Source organism: Micropterus dolomieu, linkage group LG10 (assembly GCF_021292245.1).
Source record: "Micropterus dolomieu isolate WLL.071019.BEF.003 ecotype Adirondacks linkage group LG10, ASM2129224v1, whole genome shotgun sequence".
In the NCBI taxonomy this organism is placed as follows: Eukaryota; Metazoa; Chordata; class Actinopteri; order Centrarchiformes; family Centrarchidae; genus Micropterus; species Micropterus dolomieu.
Genome location: NC_060159.1, coordinates 6042948 through 6066883, shown reverse-complemented (window position 1 = coordinate 6066883; position 23936 = coordinate 6042948). Strand labels below are relative to the sequence as shown.

Genomic DNA, 23936 nt, shown 5'->3' with positions numbered 1-23936 from the left:
CAGTAGTGTTAATAGTCCCATCTCTGGGGCTGGAGCAGGGGGTGGGCTAGTTGTCTCTCTGCTTCAGATAAAGAAATGCTTTATTACGCCCCTGAATAAAAAGCCTTTAAAACCATGAGTTCAAGTAATATGTGCACACATGTGACTTGTACAGACACATAAAAGTTGGGCTCCAAAACATATATATAAATTGACGCTTACTTTTACCAAATCACTGTTTACATCATGGGTTACTTAGAAGCCTTTTTAAAAGATCTTGACTGCTCACAGATGAGTTCCAGATTGGACATCGCTTTCCAAAGCGGATGGTGTGTGTGTATAGCATTTTGGATGGAAACCACATACTCTTCGCAAGTGCATATATTCACACAACCAATCTGGAGAAACATGAACTTGGCAGGCACAAACGCACATAAACAACTGACAATATGGTATACTCAAGGTCACACTATTAAAGAGAGCTTGGAGACAGGGGATTTAGATGTCTATGATAAAAGTTTCTTAGTCTCTAAGAGGACATTTATCCTGGACTCTACACTGCTCTGTTATGTCTGAACCTTCGCTTTAACTTTAACAACTCGAAACCTACAAACTTGGGCATAATCACTGGAAAAACGTGTGGCTTTTGGCTGGCAATTGTATAATGTTATAAACAGAACATTTTAACCTTACATAGAACTGTGTATACTGACAGGCACACGACCTCTGCACACAGTATGTGGATTACCTTGACGGGAAGTGTAGACCTTCATGAATGACCCCCGTAACACTTGGACTAGACTGTGAGCATGTGGATCTGTGGGTGTATGTGTATACGTATATACATGGGTGCTTCTATTGCTGGAAGGCCTTAATCTGCTGCAGAGACTTCTCGTCTGCCAAAAAAGCAGACAGGATGACTTGACCCTTCCCTGCCAATGTGTGTGGCAGACAAATGGCACAGTGGGGGTAAGGGGAGGAGGTACTGGTGCTGCTGCTGATAAACCATTTAGTACTCAGCAAAGCTGTCTGCCCACTCCCCTCTCCTCCTCCCTCTCTCTTCTTAGCAGCAATTGTCTCTCTACCACCCTCCCTAATGTCCCTGACCTCTCTTTCTGTCTCAGACATCAAAAGTCAGCATTACGTTTTGCCCACTGCACTTATCATCTTTTCTTTAACGATCTGTCTGACTGACTGTTGTGACGAGCCCCCCCAATGGTCAGGGCAGCCAAATAAAAGCCCCGGCAAACGCCACAAGAGCTGACTCATATGTAGCCTTCCACACATGGACAAACATAGAGAGGTGCTGGTGCTAAGCTAGTGCTAGGCTACGTTGGTTGGCGTAGCTAATTGGGCTACTGTGTCACAGAGCTCCTGTGGTCTTAAAGAGCACCGCAGAGACGAGAATAGAGGGAGGTAATCTCTTCTAAGACCGCAGCATCCATCTGTGAGGGCCATCTGGACACCACCTCACAATTCACCCACACAGTGGCCTGCAGCAACACTGGAAACTGCAGAGACAAGGCATGTCCACATGTTTCTAGCCAGGCGTTTGTTAACTAATGGTTCAAAGAACTGCTACTGCCTTTGTGACTTCTGGCATCAGTTGATTCTGATACTCATACTTTCTTATCACAGGCTCACTATTAGTGTATCATATATATATATATATATATATATATATATATATATATATATATATATATATAAATAAGAGATGGTTACGTGTGTGCATAAGAGAGAAAGAGGGAGCCCTGTTCTCTCTTAGATCACTGGACTGTGAAGAGACACATGGTCCTGATCAATAATAAAACACACAAAGGGTGTAATCAATAGGAAAAAAACCACACACCATCGCACACAATTACACAGTACTCTACAGTAGTAAGACCCCATTCAGAACAGATGTTAACTGTCACACTCTCACAACATCTAATTTCATGAGTGTGTGCTGTCATCTGCCTTCCTTTCTCCATGATCACAACAAATCTCCCCCTCCATCTATCCACACACACAGCTGTCCCTCATGTACCAACCCCCACCTCAACTCTCACTCTTTCAGAATCCCCCTCTCTCAGGCAGTCTTTCTCTCTCGCACGCACGCACGCACGCACCTTTGGCAGGCAGATGTGGTGCTAGGTAGCACAAAGCCATGCTGAGTTGGCCTATTCAAACATTTGTCAGGCCCCTTTGGGAGGCCATGGAGATCACTGACCACTGAATAAATGAACACACACACACAAAAACACACACACAGAGTCTCCCTTTGCTTCCGACTCTAACACACGCTGCCTCTCGTGGGACAGAAGGCTGACCTCGAGGCTCTTTGCAATTCATTTCTTTCATCTGGGGCTCTTTTCAACTTCATCAGCGTCAACACGACTGCAAATATTAATTTTAATTGGACCAACACGGTGGCAAGGCCAACTACCTTCCAACATCTTGACCCATTACTCGATGAACACTACATTTCATGGATATAATACCATACTGGCCCAAATGTACAACATTAGTTTTTTCTTTTGGAATTATTTTTGATAAAGAGGGGTCATTATTTTTGGAGACTATACATTTACATGTAAATTGTGCAGGTACTGGGCTCATACTGCTCTTACAGAGTGGGATCAACAGAGTGTTGCATTATGGGTTATTTGTAGCCTTAATGCAGTTAGGCTACACCTAAGTTTCTTTGTGTGAAAGTGTGAGTCATGGCTTGTGCAGAGTGTTTTCCTACAATGGAGGAAATACATGAAGAGTAAAAACAGGTCTTTACGACTGAAACAGACTAGGGACCAAGTCGTCCGTCAAGCAGCCACGAATTACCAGTGTGACTGAATGTCATGATGAGGAACTCAAAAAGGAAAAAAAATGCTCACTGCTCACATCTGTCTCACTCTGACTGTCTGCTAACAGAACAGATATGGGATTTATAACTACCTTATCCTTGGACTGGGAAAATTCTCCTCCTCCTGACTGATTTTGTAGCCGTTATTAAGCAAGTTTGACATATTTGTTAATTATTTTCTTGTTTATGTATTGTCATTTAAATCTGACTATACATGTTATATGATGTCAAACATAGTATCTGCCGACACTTTTATTCAAAGTGTTGCTTATATTCAGAAAGTCTTTTCCAAAAACAAACTCATTTAATGCATCGTACTCTTAACTGTGTAACTTGGTCGTAAGAATAGGAAACGCACCAAACTCACACTTAAACACCATCACTAGGATAAACACACATCCTATGCACATGCACCCAAACACACACACACACACACACAATCATCAGACAGGACCAGCCAGCAGGACACACCCTCCTCGAGGGACCAGTCTTGCCGTCTCCACCCTCTACAAAGCAAGCTTACAAATCTCCCACGAGTGTGTGTGTAAGTGAGAAGAGAGAGCAAAGGAGGAGTTGGGGGTTGGTACATCGGGGGGAGGTAACAGCACCACAACCCCACCCACACACCTCCCATACCCCATCATTACTGTCCCAAAGCGTCCACGAGGGGACTTAAAGAGAAACAGTTCTGTCCCCTCCTCCCTGTCCCTTTTTCCATCCATCCACTTCTCCGTCTGCGCTGCCACCGCCAACCCCCATCTACGGCCCCCAGATAACACCATGCAATTAGTGGCTCCCGACTCTCTTCTCATTCACTCCCTTTCCTTACTTATACACGTATATATCTACATCTCTCTATAACTCCTAGTCTCTCAGTAGGTCTCTTTCCGTCTGATTTTCCAGCGGCGTATTAGAGATTGGAGCGACTACAGACACACCCAAAACGTTATCCCACCAAGCAGCCTGGGTTTATGGCACCCTTTTTCTGACCCTCCCTTGTTCTCTATCCATCTCTCATCTTTCCCTCCGTCTATCCATCCATCCGTTGCTCCTTTAACAAAATTACTGTGACGAGCCCCCCCGGCGATAGTAACACTGTAATTGTGTTAACATGCCGATTTGACCACTTCCTACATGTTAGAGCCTGACTTCCTGCTCCAAAGGGCATCTTCTATTGGCTGAAAGATGGAGAGAATTAGATTTAAACTAAGAACTCAAATTGATATCTTTGATGAAAATTGGTCAAAATGCCTGACCCATGTGTCAACTATAAGGCCTGATTTTGTATACTATTAATATACTTGCGTTAAAGGGCATATCTTCCAATTTAAAATCATTTTCTTTTCCTCCAAGAGCAGAATAAGTATGGATTAATATGAATATGTATTAGGCTTGGACGATCTGACAGAATATACTGTGTGATGGTAGAAATGTGTCCATGGGTAGATATTGGTCAATACCGTTTCCACATCAAGACTTCAGCTGATAATACACGGAGTAAATTTTAGAGCAATGTTCCTGGGCAATGTTGCCGTCAATGGTAATAAGTAAAGATTACTCCGATAATGTAAATGAAATGTGAATACAGAGCAGGGAGGGTTCTCTTTGCATGGAAGTTCCAATTAAAAGAGGTATGGTATAGTCATTTTAAACAATTTCAATTATTGTATTGTGATATATTTTGTTACCGTGATCTAAAATTACATATACCATGATAGTTTTTTTTGCTTTTTTTAAAAAGAGTGTTTTGTGTCCAGTTGGCACATATTTATCACTTTTTAAAAGAAAACCTAACAAAAAAGTACTTTTTTCATTTAAAAAAAAAAAAAAGGAAGCATAACAAGCTAATAAAATCCAATGCATCGCTGCAGATGATTTTGGTCTCCACGAACTCTTGAGGGAAATATCTGACTCTTTAGCTGCTAAATGCTCCACTGTGGTCACCAGCTAGTCAGATGGTGACAGCAAACCAAAACAGTACAGTTGTGGGATCGTCAGCTAAATACTGAGCTGAAACTCGCTATAAAGCGACGTAAAGCTGAAGGGAGCTGCAGATTCAGGTGATAATTCTCTGTAGGTTCATCACTATGAGAAACACCTTTCCCATTTGGTACGTTGCCATTTTAAAAATATTGATTATAGACCCTTTAAGTACATTTTGCTGATAATACTGGTGTACATTTCCTTAAGTATGATTTTGAATGCAGGACTTTTACTTGTAATGACATGATGTATTGGAACTTTTAACTAGGTAAAAGTGTCTAAGTATTTCTTCCAGCACTACAGTAATTTTCCAAAGCATTGAAATCCTGTCTCACACACAAACAAACCTAACCGCAAATGGGAATGTTCAAAGGTGAAATAATAACACACACAGGAACACAAACTAATATACTCTATAATTAGTCAGCGGTATTGACTACCTTCAGAGATGACTGAAGACAAACATGTGCACACACACACTCCAATATTTTCATTTAGCTGCAGTGGCTCCCCACGGCTGGAATATTGCCCATGCAGCAAGAATAATGTCAAACATCCATCATCAGGACTTACTGCTCTGTCTGTTGCTCTCCAAAAAACTAATTACAGACACACCTTCATTCATACCTTCTGACATGCACACACACTTTCTGCCTGCTCCTCACCTGTGGACATAGTGTAGCTGGTGAACCGAGTCGATGGCCAGCACCATCTCAGCCAGGTAGAACTTGGCCATCTCCTCCGGCAGCCGGTCCTCAAACTTACTAAGCAGAGTCAGAAGATCACCGCCCACATAGTAGTCCATGACCAGGTACTAGAGAGACAAAGGGACAGACCGAGAGAAAGGAAAAACAATAGGAGATAAAGGTCAATGACACGTACTGGAAAATAAACTAACAAAAGGTGCAGAATAGAACTCAATTTAGACTAATAAGATGTTTATAGGGTGAAAAGTGAGATGGTTTATAGGGAAAACAATGCAAGAAAGTCACACATAAAAGTAGAAACTATACCATCCTCCTTTCCCCCTCCCCCTCGCTCTCCTCTCCCTTTTTTCTCACAGTATCATTACTACAGAGAGGCACTGAGGCAGAGAGCTCCTAAACGATTTTAAACCTTTGAGAGATTTCCTAAAAATAGAAGGCTGGACAGGCAGCGTGTATATTTTTAAAGCCTTGGGGAGTGTCCAGGGTAAAGCATTTGTTGTGAGAATGTGGGAAATGGAATGACAAGCAGTCCTGGCATTTGAACTCAGGGTCACACAGAGAGAACGGACTGTCAGGTTACACAGAGAGAGCGATCGCCTCCAGCAGCCAATGAAAGCGAGAAAGAGCTTGGCCCACAACCAGTCAGCCAGCTCCAAAGTCATTCTTTTGGTCTTTTACAGAAATGTTTTTTGGCCGTGTTAACTTCTGTTGCCCAATTTCCTAAAAATCTAAGTCATGTTGTGCTTTGTGGTGAGAAATGAATGTGCTGGTCAGAGTTTAGCAGGTCACCAGACATCATGTGGAGGTGTTACTGTTTTCTATAAATGAATAGGCCGGTGAAATGGTGAAAGTGACAGGTGGAGCTACTCAGTAGAAGACTGTGGTTGTTACTTTGGAAAGTACCAAAATTTCAATGTGCTGAAATGTATGAAGTAAGGTGTGGTTATGCTCGAAAGGATCTCGATCAGATAAGTCAAAGGTTAAAAAGTTCCCTAAACTACGCTAAGGTTAACAAAGCAGGGGCATTTCTGGAATTACAATTAGTGTGGTTGGTGGAGAGAAAAAAAAAAAATTTCCTACTCATGAATATACACATATACAGAGAGAAGACGAATGAGAGTGCTCTGTTACCAGATTATTGTCGTCCTGGAAGGCATAGTGCAGGGTGGTGATCCACTGGCAGTCCCCATTTACCAACACATCCCGTTCCTCCCGAAAACACGCCGTCTAAAGAAAAGACGCAGTAGATTTTTTTACTGAAGATTAAAATGACGACAGTATGAGAGAATGGCAATACAATTTTCATGTGTACATGTTAGAACGTACCAAACATATGTGCCAGTTAACCGCATTTATAACCATGTTACACCAGCAACAATTTACCATCTATCAAAGAGGATTTTTCATGCTGTTTTCTGAGCAAGCATTTGTTCACTTAAATCAATTTTAATGTTGTAATTTGAGTGACAAAGTAGAAGGAAAGAAGTTGGGGATGATTTTCTTATGTCCAAAAATAATTCAATTCAAATTCTGATTTAAAAAAATCATAAGTAAGTAAAAAGACTCATACAGCTGGACGGTACTTTTCTTTTGTAAAAACACATGCGCACACAGAAACAATGAGTGATGTGTGGCAAAACTCAACCTGACCTCTCTCTGTTCTGCCTGTCCTGTCTGAGCAGAAAAGAAAAGAAAACTCCTCAGGCTACCACGACTTCACATATGACCGTCTTGAATCAAAAATACAGTTCAAGATAGGAGGATCTGATCAGCCTCACATTGACAAAGGTTTTGTAGTAGCCAGGTTATTATATTGCAAGTCGCTTTCTGACTTCCTGTCTTAACATGAGGACCCAGAGACATGGGCCCTCATGCATGTAACCCTATCACAGGGAATGGACAGTGTGTCAGTATTCTATACACCACCCTGGTGGTGGACTGTGATTTGGTGCACACCTCACTTCTAGTCGGGTTCTCTGTGCAAATCAAATTTTCAATGTTGTTGTGTAAATAGGTCACTTTATAATATAAATCAACACCACATCCTTTTGGTGTTCTCTGTCTACAGCGACAAGTACATGCTTAGTGTGCACAGACTACAGTACATCTGTTGCTCTACGTTGTTTCCCATGTCCAGGCGTTTGCGCGCGCACACACACACACACACACACACACACACAGACACACACACACACACACACACAGCAGGGACCAGTTTCGGCGTGTGACGTATGAGGCATGAAGACTGAAGACCCAGGGGACCAACAGGAATGTCAGACTGTCAGGAAGAGGTCGATGAGAAAAACATGCAGCTCGTGCAGCTCAAGCAGCAACGTGTTCTGCAAGCATTTATCGATGAAGGCCCAATTTGAGTGTGGATAAATGAGTATTGTGGTTGGACAGCAGACATTTTGTTTTTTAAATGAACCATCAATCCTCATTATCATCATCATCATCATCTTTAAAGATTTCCCCAACACTGCCACAATGGCCCAGTACCCAAAACCACTACCGGAACGGGTGTACCCCAAAAAAGACAGTGAGTGGTGCTCACCTCTGCTCGCTTCAGCATCTCCCATTTGTTGAGAATCTTCATGGCGAATACCTTGTCAGTGTTTCTCACTTTTACGACTGCAACCTGCAAGAAAGAAAGAAGAGTTTGAGCGTTAAAAAGCTGTTTTAACCATTTATGCGTCATTTGAATACCAAACAGATTTCACATCTTATTCCTGAAGCAATAGAAAAAAGAACAAATGCAAGAACTGCACGATGATAATTAATGTGTGGTAATTTTTCATAGTTGCACCAACAACAATAATAGAAATTGGTAAGTAAAAAAGTTTTCACGATTAATAATGACTGCAAAAGTTGTAATCCTTAGTCATTTTCATTATTTCTGCTGCTGTAGAATAATAAAAGAACACAAGGGAGATCATCTCAACATTTAAAATCATTACACTGGGCAAAGAGTCCAAGAGTTAAGTAAAACTTTGGCCTGCAGTCTGAACATCAAACATCAGCCTAAGTGACCCAAATCCAATTTTTCTGCTCATATGTGACTCAGATATTAACTTTTTATGACAGTGTGAACAGGCCAAGTCACATGGAATCTGATCTTTTCCAGTTCAGATTTGGGCCACTTCCATATGTGGTCCCGAGAAATGTGACCCGTGAGAGGACAATGAAAAACGTGAGTCTCCTGTGAGCTAACCGGAGCTAACCTCTGTTGCTCCTTGTTTACTTCTGTAGCCTACAACAGCGTGCTACGTGTGATGTCGTGTTATTCTAATGCGCATGCGGGTCACTTTCAGGCCACAGACAGTTCAGACTGGAGTCTGATATGTGCCACATTTAAGCAATAACGTGAGCTCTAAAACAAACAAAAAAAATCGGATCAGGGGAAAAAAAATAAATAAATAAAAAGATTTGCGCATTAAGGCCTACAGTCTGAACGTAGCCTTTGAAAGAAGATCAGACTCAGGGTAGAGGATGAAGTTAGTCTCCCTACAACTCACTCTGCCTTTTGATTTACTCCACTACTTCATGGGGTTGTTGTTTTTTTTTGTTTTTTTTACTTTTCACATTTGATACTTACTTTGATACTAATTTTTTATTAATATATTTTTGTTTCTTTATTGATCCTAAACATAAAATTACTTCTATATACTACTGACTTTTGGTAAGAACACATTTACTGTTATTTTATTTATTTAATGAACTGAAGATTTGGCAATATTGTTCTTCTGACGTTTATGCCAGTAAAGCAATTTGAAATGGAAAAAAGAGAAAAGGAAAGAGTGGCTGGAAGAGGACAGGAAGGGGGAGAGAAAAAAAAAATAGAGAGATGGAAGGAAGGAGAATCTGACAAAGAAAAGAAGAGAATTTAGCAAAGAAGGGAGAGCAGAGCAGAATCAAGGAGGGGAAGGGAAAAGCAGGCGCAAGACGTGACCACAGATACTAAAGTGCTGACCTAAAAGGCCAACAGATGCACTCCACCTGGATGCACAGTCACGCTCTTTAACACACACACACACACACACACACAGCTGAACCACTTATATATGATTCATGCTTCCTACTAGCAAAGACTGCAGTCTGAGGAAATAAATTAGAGGTACACTCTAATCATCAGGTCTAATGATTTGTAAATGGGCACAGATCAATAGTGAATGGACAGATTTATGCAGGTGTGATGTTTTGGAAGGAAGTTTCTGATCACAGACTATTGATGTGGTCTTAACTATTAAAACAGCCATAAAAAGGTTACGTCATTAACTATTAAACCATGTATCCATCATTTCAGATCATGAACCTACACACATAATACAGTTGTCATCACACCAAACACGAAAATATTTAAAAACATATAAACCCTGAATACTGAGGTTCTGCACTGTCTAACCTTTCTACTACAATCTCACACTCTAAACCGATATTTAAACCCAACACCCATATAAGTCAGCAATGCAATGAGTTCATTTTAACATATTTTAAAATTAAGTAAAAACTGGAGTTATGAACAGCCTGTCAGTTATAATTTCTCACCTATACCGCCTTACACTGGTCAGCTATTCACACTCTCCCATTGGGTTTCTCATCCCCTCTTATGCCATCTTAACAACATAACAAGTGCCAACTTTCCCTTCACTGATAATTGCTGAACATTACCCATGACATAACATCCCCGGTGCTGGCTTCACATTTTGCCAAAAAAGGAGCTACACAAGTTGCTGTGACAAACCACTGCACGCTGACAGCCAAAGCACATGTCCATGCAAACTTTCTTTTAGCCTCCTTTATATTTTTGTAATATTCTCTTGATTCAAAAAAGCAGCAGTCCAGCAGCCTCTTTGGTTAATTGCATACAAAAATATATGCATAAACAGACATGGGGGGGGGGACACAAATAATACACGCAAGTAAACTGACAGGAATTCATGAGTGCACAGCACACACACACACACACACACACACACACACACACACACAGATGGGTCTGTAGTCTATTAAATGAGCCGGGGAATGCTGCTAATGCAATACAATGATAACATTCCTGCAGTGTTTGGATTTCCCCTAGTGATCCCTCACCAGAGGAGAGGAGGAATGGAGGAGGAAAGGGGGGAGCGGGGCACTGTTCCTAACAACGCCTTGCAGTTTTTTCTCCATCTCTCCACTGTTCCTTCCTTCATCTAGTCCTCCCCATCACGCCTGATGTCCACTGCAGGGCCCAGGCAAAACTAAGCGCAGAGTTTACTTCACTATTCTTGTCTATATTCATGGAAGTATATTCAAGTATGTATTGTAGGAGTTTTCTACTTTATGTTGCAACTAAAGATGATTGTTAGCTGAATGACAACTGAGTCTTCAAATTTTGTTTTATCAGTTTGGAACAGGCATGAAATAAACCACATCACTTCGTATAATTATTCCACAGGCCAAGTACTTTTGAAAGTGGCAAAAACAGAGTGAAAACACACCGGCTATCTGCCAAACTGGCTATAGAACTGACAGACTTCACGACCAAGGCCATATTTACAAGCATTTGGCTTTTACTGACTTTTGTTTGTGTTTTTTGCACCCAGTGCAACAACCAGAACAATAATGTAGAAGACCGAATGATGGCCCACAACTCCTATACAACAACTAAACAGTTACATGATGACCTGGCTGGCCAATGACAGCAGAAAGTCTAACCGTGGCATTGTTTGTATCAAACACTATACACTGAGCTCCACCAGACCAGAGAGCATCATTTGGCCCATTTGTGTTGGTGATGGGGCAACCAAGTTCTAATGGGAGCATTCTCAGAGACAGGAGACCAGTACACACTGGTCAGTTCATCAGATGAGCTCCACAACGTCCCGTCCCATTTCTCTGCACATTGCTGACAATAGGAGGATGAAATCAAAACATCCTGTAGTCAAGCTTTCTCGCTTCTCTTTCTCACTCTCAAGTATTTTTTATTTCCTTTGTTTCCTAGTGTCTGCTAATCTGGGTCTGTCTCTATGTCTGTCTGTGTCTTCTTAACTGTGTGGCTTTCTGTACCTATATTCCTCAGCAACAGTTCTGTGCTCAGTTTTCTTAGAAATCGCCAAAAAGGATGACAAAAAAAAATAAATTCACAGGCTTATATATTTTCATGAGGCCTTACCAAAGTATACATATTCTTGGTCTGCTTGCTTGCTTGCTTGGTCTGACCTTAGGTCACATGGCTGTTATTACAGTCATCCAACTGAAATATAGTAAGTCTTCCTAACTTTGTGATGCCAAAAGCCATAAAGAAAAACTGGCAAATGTGCTTGATGGTTTGCCACACAGGTGCCTTAAGGTTGCAGCGCTTACAGACATGCAGAAGACTATGTGCAGCTATTGACTGCTATTGAGAACATTGCCTGGGGCATGTGTCTGTATATTCAGTGCCATTTAAGATCTGTTTATTTAATGGTACTCCAAGCCAGATGGGATAGCACACCCAGTTTTGATGAAATATAAGATAAAATAAAAAATTTGACACCGTCTTCATAGTTCCTGCATTGCACAGTAATGTACACAAGTGTAAAGTCTGGTCTTAATATTTAAAATGAGCAAAGGAAAAGGGAATAAACTGTAATTATTCAGTCAATATGTGCAACAGGACTAGCTTTGTGCTAGTCAGGATTCGAGAGTAACTGTTGCCAGGTTGCCATTGGCAACCATTTTGAGAAACTGGCAGCTAATTCTAGGCTTTTTGTTGCCATCAGTGGCAACCACTTAACATATATAACAAGAGTGACAGCAAACAGCAAAATTTGCACCAATAAAATAAATACATGTTTAATATTTGTTGCATTAGTATGTCAGGTGGTGGTGGCGCAATGGATAAGATCCATTCCTTTGGTGTGAGAAACCCAGGTTACAACCCATCCACCAATGTGTCCACTTAACCCCTAGTTGCTCCAGAGGTGTGAGACCTCTGCAATTGTAAGTCGCTTTGGATAAAAGCGTCAGCTAAATGAATAAGTGTAAATGTAATGTAAGTATTGCCGTTACAGTCGGACAGCAATATGGCCAAAAATGTTATGATGATAAAAAATTTCATATCATTCGATAACAATAATTATCAGGATAAATGTCAAATCTTTATTTATTTCAGTAGTTTAAAGGCTGATTTCTGCTCCTTTCCAACAAATATGCAGGAGGGAAAAAATTTCAGTCCCTTTTCCTAAAAAATAAATCTTAATCGAAAAATTAAGTGCTAATTCATTTGCGATTCAAATAAATTAAACATTTATTAAGCATTTGTTATTTTGTTAATGAGGAAAATTACATTGAGATAATTATCAATATTGTTTTATTGCCCAGCCCTACGCCCAGGAATCTGTTTTAGAGACAATGGCGAAGCAAATTAAGCTGTGTGACTGTGGGATATGGGGGTGTGAAAGGATAGGAAAGTATCTTAATTACTCAAAATACAAGGTGACTTTTTTCAGTTTAGGCGACCAAAAGCTGATGCTTAGTTGCCAGCCTGGCAACCACTTGTAAAAGTGTTGAGCCCTGCTGGTGGTGGCCAACTGAATACAATGATGAAATGTAGGACATCAAATAATTTCAACTACCATAACCACTGACTCCGGCTGCGCCACGGTTGCTGGAGATAATAGCAGCCATTCTAATCAATGCTTGTGAGTCCACAACACGCGGCCGCATCACGTCCCAGAAATGCCGCAGAAATGGCTCTACACTCCGCTCTGCAGAGAATATCAAAATGCTCTGATTCTGAAATGCTCCCTGTGGGATATGCAGGCTGCAAACGACTGAACAACACGGGGTCACAGAGGGATGTGAAGAAGGAAGTAGAAGCACAAAAAGGACAAATTAATAACAAGTCAATAACGTGGTTCAGGCTACAGGCCCTGCTGCTGAAACGCTTCTGAGATGCTTCCAGTGGACGGATCAAAACCGCGGCGCAGCCGTAACGTGCCGTATCCAGAGTCAGTGGACTTTTGAAGTAAGCAAACATGACATCTAGCTTTCATCACAAGCTCCTCATTTCACCTGAGCGCTTTTTCATTCTGCTACATTTACACATTTCTGTTTACTATACCATTACATCCACATTACAACACTGTGCAAGTATTTTGCTATCAGGTGATTAAAAAGTGGAGCCATGAGATAATCATGATGGCTCTCGAGCTAATTTAATTTTTCTGTCATGTAAAACTGGTACTAGCAGAGCTGACTTAGTGAAAAGGCACTGGAATGTCACCACAAAGTAGCACCATTCATGGATCACACTACAGCACTGAGCACAACACGCCTGAAAGGCACACACAGACACATGACTCACACATGCACATACCAACACTCTTGCAGTGGCTCAAGTGAGCAGGTTAGTATTTTGTGGCGGTGTTGCTTCTACATGCTGGCAGGTGTGTCCACATCTATCTCTCTCCATCTATCACTTTCTTGATTTCGCTCTGTCTCTCTCCACCTATTAGAGTGTTTTAAAAAGGATCTCAGGAATTCACTAACTTGTTTGTACAGATGTGGAATAACGGTTTCAGAGATTAAATATTTGGAAGCGTGTAGCATGGCTCCAGATGATCAATTCAGTGTTGAAACCCCACATTTTCTGATAGTGTAAGTGTCTGATAGTCTAATCTGTCAGTGTGAAGTACCAAGGTTTTTGCGACATTATGTCAGAGTCCCGGTGGAGGACCACACTACCTGTCCCTCCAGCATTCCCTAGCTTTGACATTACCTGAAACCAAGCGACAAAAGCATTTCATACGCCCTGCAGGCACACATAAAAGCATAATAAATAAACAAAAACATGTAAACCCACACTGGACGCTTTCACTGGCACTCAACATTTCAATTACTGTTGACAGGTTAAGTGTGAAAGAAGCATTTGAAAGTTTTGTTCAAGCTGCAAGTAGAGTCATGCTCATGCAGGAGACCAATACCACGCACTGCTGCTGGAATGCAGCAGAAAGTAATCTACCATCAAAAACAACAACACGCTTGCCTTTTATTACTCAGGTATTAAAAAGGTGTGGTTTATTCTGTAGAACTCTAATACCATGACAAATACCATCATCATCATCAAGTAACGTTAGCTAGGTAGTGTGTTAACAAACTGCCACTACAGTTGCTGCTGCGAAGCCAACATGCAGAGGAGGAGACGGTCCGACATAATCTAATACATAAATCAAGGCTGGAAAGGCTAGAACAGTGTTATGTGGCTCGGTCCAAGCCACTCTGTTCATTTCCTATTTACAGAGCCAGATTTTGAGATGTGTCCTGTAAAAACAGACCAAAAAAACACCACACACACACACACACACACACACACAGCAGATCTGCTCTATACTAACCTACAACACCTGTTACTTGCACAGAAAAAAGGGGGAAAATTAAATTAAAGGTTCTTAACTTGTATGATAATGGACTGCTGCATGGTTTAGCTGAGTGTAAAAACCAGAAGGCATATTACCTCTCCAAAGGCTCCTCGTCCAATAACCTTAAGGATCTCAAAGTCTTCCTTGTGCAGGCGCATCTGCTTCACTTTGGAAGTGAAGGGTTTAGCTGTAGAGAGAAGGAAAACAGACGGCAAGCCAATTAAAATCAGCCCACAGTGATGTTTAAAAGAACTTTAAGCAAAGATGACATATTATTTTTAACTATATCTTCAGATTTTGACTAGGAGGTTTTCCAACAGCCAGAGGAGGCGCCCCACCTTCCCTGAAATAAAGATAGCCCCCAGTAAATTCACAAAATATTAATACACTTAGGCTTAATTAGATTTGAGGAAAACAATCAGTGATGTTACATACACACACACACACACACACATATATATAGTTTAAATTGCTATTAAACTGTCATCTCGCTTAGCTTAGCAGTTAATCAGAGAAGTATGTCACAATGTCAGGAAAAAATAAAAACTTCAGTTGGGAAAAAACAGACAAATCGTCACAATCAGGTGTTGATGTGTGAGAACAAAGCACACCGTTACACCGCAGATCAGACACCAGCCTGAGGTTAGTTTGATAATCATCAGTTGGACAAGTTGTACCGAATGTAGCATCGAGTTTAAGTTAGTTCGTATTGACCAATTGGACTTATATCATCACTGGCTGTGATCAGACAGGAGGCATGACCAGATGGAAGGGTTCAGACATTTTCTGTGTCAGGAACCCTAAACGGGAAAACATACCCTTTTCCTGTGACCGAGGCTTATGGAAACGCTGGTCCTGTGGTTACCCACTATGGCCCAGAATATTTCCATAACTCATGAAAGGTTACCATGCTATTCTAAATGTACTTTATCTAAGTGTTAGTGACCACCTGGACCTCTCTATAGCATATGACACCGGACACAGAGAGGGTGAATGATAAAGCTAGCTATTGTTACGCCTGCAGCTACAGTTCCTGGTGGAAAAAAGACTTGGGAGGGATCTGCAATGGTTGCCAACGTTCTCTCACAAAGCTAGACAGATTTCATCTAACGCTGACAAAGTCAGCATTTCCCTCATTTGTGGGGAACTATTCAACCACTTCCTGGTTTACATGATCCCAGCATGCCAAGGATAACCTGAATTGGCTGCAAGTTCACTAAAGGTCAGCACACTGGTCACGGTGATACACTGATTTTCTGATAACAGACAAGTACATACAACTTTTATTTTGAGTATGCTGCCTTAGATATTTAAGCAGCACTTAAGTGCTTTTTAACAGAGATATTAGCACAGTTTAACATTATTAGCATAAAGACAGGCAAGCATTCACATACCAATACACTTCAATGTTTGACTTTTACACACAGTAGCTCTTTTGGTTAACAAAAGACAAAAACCTCCATCTATTATACAAACACCCTTTTTTGTTCTGTTTGTGTCTGTGTTAGTCTGTGGGAGGTGACCACCAGCCAAGTTGACACTCTGGGTCTGTCTGCAATCCCTCTGTGGCAAAACATCATGCTAAACTCATCAGGTTGCTATGACTTTACAGAACCTCCAGTGTTGACGAGAAGCACATTCGCCAACTGTGAAACAGAGAAATGCCTGCTGAAATAAAACAAACGGGTCACTCATAGATCAACAACCCCTCGCTCTCACACTCCCTCCCGACTCCACTGACAGCTGGCCTGGCCTGCTATGACCGCAGGGCAGAGGGAAAGCAGGGGCCAATGCAGTGTGCCATGTCCCGGCATGCATTACTACAGACCATGTAAACACATCAATAAACAAACAGCTCAGTCATTACACTAAAGTAAGGCTGTCATGACAAAAGTCCTGTCATTACTTTTCCTTCAGAAAATTCACCAAGAATTCACCACAAGTCTGTAAAAATGACAAGGCTGTCACTAACAAATGATTTGGCCTTCCTCTCAAAGAGTTCTTGTGCACTCTTGCATCCCCTTCATCTAACAGCACAACTTCCAACAAAAACACAAAGTCTAGGAAAGGGGAGAATGATACACGGTGACCTGGAAAGAATTTCATTCTAAATTTAATTCACTGCACAATCTCAACCACAAAATCCATCTCAGTCTATCAAGATGTGATCTCTGTGCATGTGGCACTAAAAAGTTTGGTTCTGTCAAAGAAATCTTGGAGAGCTTGTCCTCCACAAGGACATGTGTCAACTTGGCATATAAGGTCTTAGATTTAGGACATGCTGCCCGTAGGTTAACTGCCAAAGTGGCTGGCAGACAAACTCATAAGCAACTAGTCACATTTACCACAATTTGGCTCCACGCTGGTGGTAATTTCCACGGCTCATTTGATTCGTTACAACTGTATCTCTGCCACAGCTCTCTACTTTTACCAGCATCTCCAACTTGACATGGCAAGTTTGCCAGGGTAAAGATAATATCCCTTTGAATTCATATCAATTCATGTATCAAAGCCACATTATTTTGCTGGAGCAGCAAATGATTGTGCAAGAGATTACATCTATTAAATACGACTGTTTTTCACTGTTTAAGCTAGGACTGCTTGATAATGGCAAAAATCATAATGACGATTATTTTGGTCAATATTGAGATCACAGTTATTTAACACAGTTACTCTTTGGCTTAGGAAACAAGGATTAATTTAACTTAATTTTATGCATTGCCCCAAAATACTAGGTCAATAGCTTTTTTGGTGTTTTTTTTTTTTTTTTTGTCATAAGCATTGCCACAAGTATTCTTAATTTATCCTTAATAGCCAAATGTCTTAAATATTATGACAAAGCCATGCTAAGCTAACTGCAATAAAATATCTGTACCCTTCAGGTAGCCTATATTGACATCTTTCATTGAGAACAGCCATCAGTTAATACTATTTTCTCAAAAGGAGCACTCCATTGAATCAGCACTGTGCACACAAACTATGCAGTCTTTCTGCATTTGTTCCTTCCCATCAACACAAAGGGTGCATTGAGTCACCACAGGGGTATAATTCTTTTGATTGGCTCTGAACTTCTTCCACGAGGGAAAACAAACACACACACACAAATAGAGAAATGTTAGGTTGCACTGGACAGATTTTTGGGAGCGCTCAGTCATGTTAACTGATAATCTACATTTTAGAGACACATCTTTGGACACTGCTGGTGCTTCCCTTTTAGCTATCACCCCGATTCAGAAGTGTTTAGACTTAGTGTCTTCAACAACAAAGGCCAGTGCTGTTGGAAAGACAACTAGGCCATCGCTCAGTAACCTTAATTGCCTTGCTTAATCACCCTATTTTCTTTATCTGACTTAATTGGTCAGCCAATATCTGGCATATTGAGATAATCTGCATTTAGATACCGGACACATCTGGAGGAGGCCTTGTCAGTGTGGCTGCTGTGGAACAATGTTAGCGCTCCCCCTTGTGAGTTTTGGGAAGGTGGTGAAAAAGTTAGTTTCAAGCCCTAAATGTCCTCAGTCATACAGACAGCCAATCTAACACCATTACCAGCAAACGTTTAATACACCGATCAGCCATAACATTATGACCACCTGCCTAATATTGTGTAGACCCATTGAGGCATGGACTCCGATAGACCTCTGAATGTGTACTGTGGTATCTGGCACCATGACGTTAGCAGCAGATCCTTTAAGTCCTGTAAATTGCGAGGTGGGCCCTCCACGGATCTGACTTGTTTGTCCAGCACATCCCACAGACGTACAATTGGATTGAGATCTGGAGAATTTGGAGGCCAAGTCAACACCTTGAACTCGTTGTTGTGTTTTTCCTGCTTCTAACACGTCAACTTTGAGGACAAAATGTTCACTTGCTGCCTAATATATCCCACTCAATAATAGGTGCCATGATAACAACATAATCAGTGTTTATCACTTCACCCGTCAGTGGGACAATGTTACGGCTGATCGGTGTATATTATTATAGCGTAGAGAATAACGCAGTTAAATGATTTCACTTCTGACAAACTACACCTCACTTAAACAGCAGTCACGTTCTGAAGTCTACAGCAAAACCCCATGTATTTTCCTATTTCATTAATTAATAAAAATTGCATCTCAAACAACAACAACTTACAAGCTAATATAACCATGTATATTAGATTGTACTCTGCATGGAATAATGGAATTATACAAGACTTTTCTTTGTTTTGATATCTGCATTGTATACTCGCCATCAGACGCTCTGCATCCATTCAAAAACCAAAATAGGTTAACCTCTAATCTGACAAGGCACGACTGGTCACTGATAGTTTGAACTACATGGCTTAAGGATAAAATACATGTATTTGATTCCCTTCTGGTTTAACTCTTAACTAACTACAAAGCTACACAGAGCTAACACGGTGGTAGGCCAGAGAGTAGGGGAGAGTAGTGGCTAGCTGAGAGGAAGAAAATACTGATTAGTAGCTGTGTGCTGACTCAGGAGCACCACTAAACCAGCCGCATGAGAAATGTCTTTCATCTCTGAGCCAGGAGTCCACAGGCCCTGTCCACAACAAAGCACACACACAAACATAGACGCACAGCTAGATCTCGTTCCCTAGATCTACACCTGACAGATAACTGGTGACTGTGTCTTGCTCTGGTCTTGGTAGAAACACCACAGCCAAACAGATTATATAAATTGCTTTTCTGGAGAGGAAAAATCATTCGCCATAACTTAACAGCAGGTGGTTTACTGAAGCACACAGCAGCTATTAACCTGTTATTCTGGATTGTAATTTATAAATGGAATTCAATTGTGTGTATGTGTGCGTGTTTTGGAAATACTAGGCCTATATGTCAGTATGAAGGGTCAAAATAAAACACATCGACTCAAACAAGAATTGCCTGTCCTCGCTAAGCTCACCCACATTTACCCAGGGATCAGTGTGTCTATACTTTTCCTGCAGCAGAGAAGAATTCATAACGACATACTGCATCCGAACAAAAATACCATTCAGTTTGCTCATACACGTTAACTCACTGGCAAAATATACAGGTACACCTAAACACAGCAACTGTTGCTGTGATGAGGCGTGGTAGGAACCCCTGGCAACGCTTGGGAAGGTGACTATCCAAACTTTAGCATGACTGGAGCTCTTTGTTTTCAGAGGGTTTTGCAATGTGTAAAGCAAGTGAGGCAAGATTGTAAAAACATGACATGTCAGTCACAGCAATGCACAGCGTGCTTTGTGGGGAAGACATCCATCCGCAGTCACACACAAACACTAGAAGATAGACTTGCAGCCAGTGCAAAATACACACATGTTCAGTGGAAGGCCTTAGGATGCAGTGAAACTGGAAAAACATGAGTGACGCCAGCTAATCCACATAGCCAGACTGGTTTAGCCCAAAACGCTGAGCGCTTATCAGGCCCATCTTGCTCCATACCGACAAGAGAAGTCAGAGTCATTTTTGTGTGAAACTTGGTAACTACATGCAAGTGTGTTCACTTAGCAGCCGGCCCACAGAGACATGCTCAGTACTCACAGCCGGCCTCAGCCTGGGCTCTCTTCCATGCTATATCTCAACGGTGTGTTTATATGAAATGTGTCACGAGTGTAGCAAGTATAACAATATATTTTGTACGTGCATAGTTTCTGTGTGACTTAATGCCGAGTCTAAATTCATTTAACTATATTCATTTTTGTAATAAAAGTAACTAAACTTATCAGGAACTTAAAAATATATATAAAAGTTATCAAGTTCTTTCACAACCCTACAATTAGATTTTTAGGATTGTACAAATAAAAGTCAGTATTAGACTGCATTTCAAGTATGCTGGCTGTTAAGGGACTGTCAATGTCATTCTTCATTAAAAGCACAGACATGAAGCACACCCACCACTTCAGTCAACATTTTAAGAAAACAAACATACAGTCACCTGACTCAGTCTGTCTAATACTTTCCCTACGCCTCAATCCACAAACAGTGTGGGCTTTATATATGTTACAAGTCATTTAAATGTTTTCTCAAAAAGATAATTGCAGAACCACATTCAGAATTAGACAAGCAAATGAACCGTAGGGCATGTTCAAAAGTAACCTTTCCTGACATTGGTGTAGCCGTCTGTATGTTATATACTGCGCATACGTTAAAGAGGAATCATTTGTGTTTGCTGTTGAGCCGGCTATTGCCCTTGTGCATGCTACACACAAGGCTGGTCAATATTCATATCAGTCGATATCAATAATTATCAGGAAAAATGTCAAATCCTTATTTCTTTCAAGTTTAAAGGCTGATTTTTGCTCCTGAGTGAAAGTTGAAGAAACCAAATTTTACAACACTTGATGCCAAACATTGGATCACTTAACACATCTGAGGTAGAACATTCAAAACAATTATGATGAAATCTTTTTTCAACAAATATGGATCAGTAAAATTAAATTAACTTTTCCTTAAAAAATGTATATCTTAATAGAAAAATTAAGTGCTAATTCATTCATGATTCAAATAAATTAAATCAAATATTTATGGAACATTGTTATAATGTTGAGAAAAATTATATCTTGAAAATTATACTTTTTGTTTTATTGCCCAGCCCTAGCTACATGTGAGTCATGCATTTCAAAGTATCTACATAATGTCAACATAACTTTTTTCCCCCACAATAGCTGATGCATGTTCAGCAGACAGTGAATCAGTGAGGAAAAATCTGAAAAGAGAAAATAATAAATAAATAAATAAATAAATAAATAAATAAATAAAGGGGGGAGCTACACACAGGGTTGGGTATCATTTCAATTCTACCTATTGAATCCGGTTCCGGAGACATTCATCCACTTCCTCCTTGCTTATCTTCCACTTCATGGCTAAAGTGAAAGGAGTTTCTGTACTAGAGGGGCGTCTCTGGGGCCTCGTATCTAAGACAAACATATTGGAATAATTTGTAGATATCATTCGTTTCCCTTCAATATAAAAAGGTGAATGTCAGGTCATCTGTGTTTTGTACCCGAGCATGAGACATTGCTACTGTTAACGTTAGCTGTATCTGGAGTGGACAAAACACAGTAACAACCAGCACGGGTCCCTGATAATTGCTTTATGTTGTAAACTTTACTTGAAAATGTATTATAGTTTGATGATTGAGCCAGGCGTTGACTCCTTTCAGCACTTCAAGGGCTGTCAGAATTTCAGGAAGTATAGTATGACAGAAATTTGAAGGACAGAAGACAATTGTGGGATAACAAAACATTAGAACTAGAAACAGAAGAGTGAAGAATGGAAAAAGCAATCAAGTTCAGCTCGTGGGAGAAAGTGGGACTGGGCAAGACAGAGAGAACCCGAGAGAGAAGACAACACATAATCGGGCCCAGTCAGCAGCTGAGCCAGTTACACTAAGTGTCCAACCCTTACACCCGCACCGTACTCCAACTCAAACCCCAACCCCAATTCCAGAGTGGGACGGGGGGACATCTGGAAGCCATAACGGGGATTATTTACAACCGCAGTGAGGTAACAACACAAAAATGCCGCTTCCAGGAGAGACAGGGGAGATGGAGAGAGACAGAGAGAGAGAGGCTTTCCAGGAAATGACATGTAGAGGGAGAATGGCAGGGAGGAGAGGAAGAGACCCATGGATGGCCTTTGCTTCCATCTGACCATGGAGGGACCGCACGAGGGGGTGGGGGGCAGGCTGGGAGTTTTCCTACACTGTGTCAACCTTTGCTGAGGAGATACTGTGTCCTAAAAAAGAAGAAAATGATAGTTCTGAATAACTGGCCTGTGACTGTGCCAGGGTCATAAATGACCAGTCATGACTATGGGCCGGATTTAGTGCAATAGCCGCTAAATACATCTGATGGGAAAATGTGAAGTCACTGTCTCTAGGAATCGGGCAATTAATGATCACAAAATGTTCCCTTTTATGTTTTTATAAACGTCAAGTAAATGTACCAGCTTGCAGTTTCCTGTGGTCACATGGTCCCAGGCTTTTCCTATTCTGCCAGCCTGACTCTGGGTTACATTACCTAGTCATTCAAAATGGTGACATTTCAGTGCCACTGTGCCAGCAGAAACTCCAAAGCCAACTCAAGCTGGGCAAAATCAACCCTTCACCCCATCTGACACAAAGAGCAATAGATTCACAGTTTATACAATTCCAAATTGTGTCTACCTAGCTACCACATTAGGGTTTTAAGTACTCAGTTGCTATTTTTAGAACAAGTTGAAAACTGTTCCAGACCCATCATGCCGTTATTATATTAAAAAGGCTTTGATCTCCTAGAAATAACAGCCGCCTTATTACAAAACTACTTCCTGGTTAAATAAAAGCCTAATAAATACGGCTAAAAAAAAATAGCTCACCAAGGTCATCAAAGGAAATATTAAAGCTGTTTGATTCTAATAACCTAGTCCTTAAAAGGGAAGGTGACTCAGTGCCAGAGGCACTTCAGAATCACAGCCCTTTTAGCAATTCACTTGCAAGTAGCTTAAAACATCCAGGAAATTACCTAAATTACAGATGAAAATAGAAGCAGGCCCCTTTATGTCACAGCCAGAGGTTATCCCAACAGATGTGTGTAGGGAGGCACGACCAACCCCAATAAAAGGTTTTTCCGTGTCTCACTCTCTCATATCACAGCTGTCCGATCCCCACAGGCAGTGTCAAGGGGCACTGACAGCACTCAAACACATATTTTGTCATATATGATGCCTGTCGGCAGGCATCCCCCCCAGAGGTGGGGGTACCCCCTTAAATCATTAATAAGCACTGGATATTCATGAAGGGCAAACTGGGAATCACTTACATAGCACGTAAACATGCCATGGAGCATTAAATTGCATTTAATGCTAGGCTGCACACCAGCAACACCAGAAACCCCAATGCTGTCTGTCTGCAGTAACCCTCCCCACCCCACCACAGCCAACCTCAAGTTCCCCTCAATGCCTTTTTCCTTTCACTGCCATCCCTACCCAGTTCTCTCTTTCCACTCCTTCATTTCTTTTCCTACACTTCCACTCTTCCTTCTGAGCTCTCCAATTTAACCACTTGCCTCAG

The 23936-nt window shown here is 41.1% G+C and overlaps 1 protein-coding gene across 6 annotated transcripts in view; it reads right to left on the bottom strand.

Annotated features, from left to right (window-relative positions):
* cdc42bpab (CDC42 binding protein kinase alpha (DMPK-like) b) overlaps positions 1–23936 on the bottom strand; it is a 76522-nt gene that overhangs the window by 33382 nt on the left and 19204 nt on the right. For 5 of the 6 annotated variants that reach the window (XM_046061182.1, XM_046061181.1, XM_046061183.1 and 2 more), the window contains exons 2-5: positions 14990–15081; positions 8069–8152; positions 6646–6741; positions 5473–5621 (exon numbers count right to left, since the gene is read on the bottom strand). In XM_046061182.1, coding sequence (XP_045917138.1) covers positions 5473–5621; positions 6646–6741; positions 8069–8152; positions 14990–15081 — 421 coding nt within the window. Of the gene's footprint in view, positions 1–5472; positions 5622–6645; positions 6742–8068; positions 8153–14989; positions 15082–21685; positions 21799–23936 lie in introns of all 6 variants that reach the window. The other variant, XM_046061187.1, reaches the window with a different exon arrangement.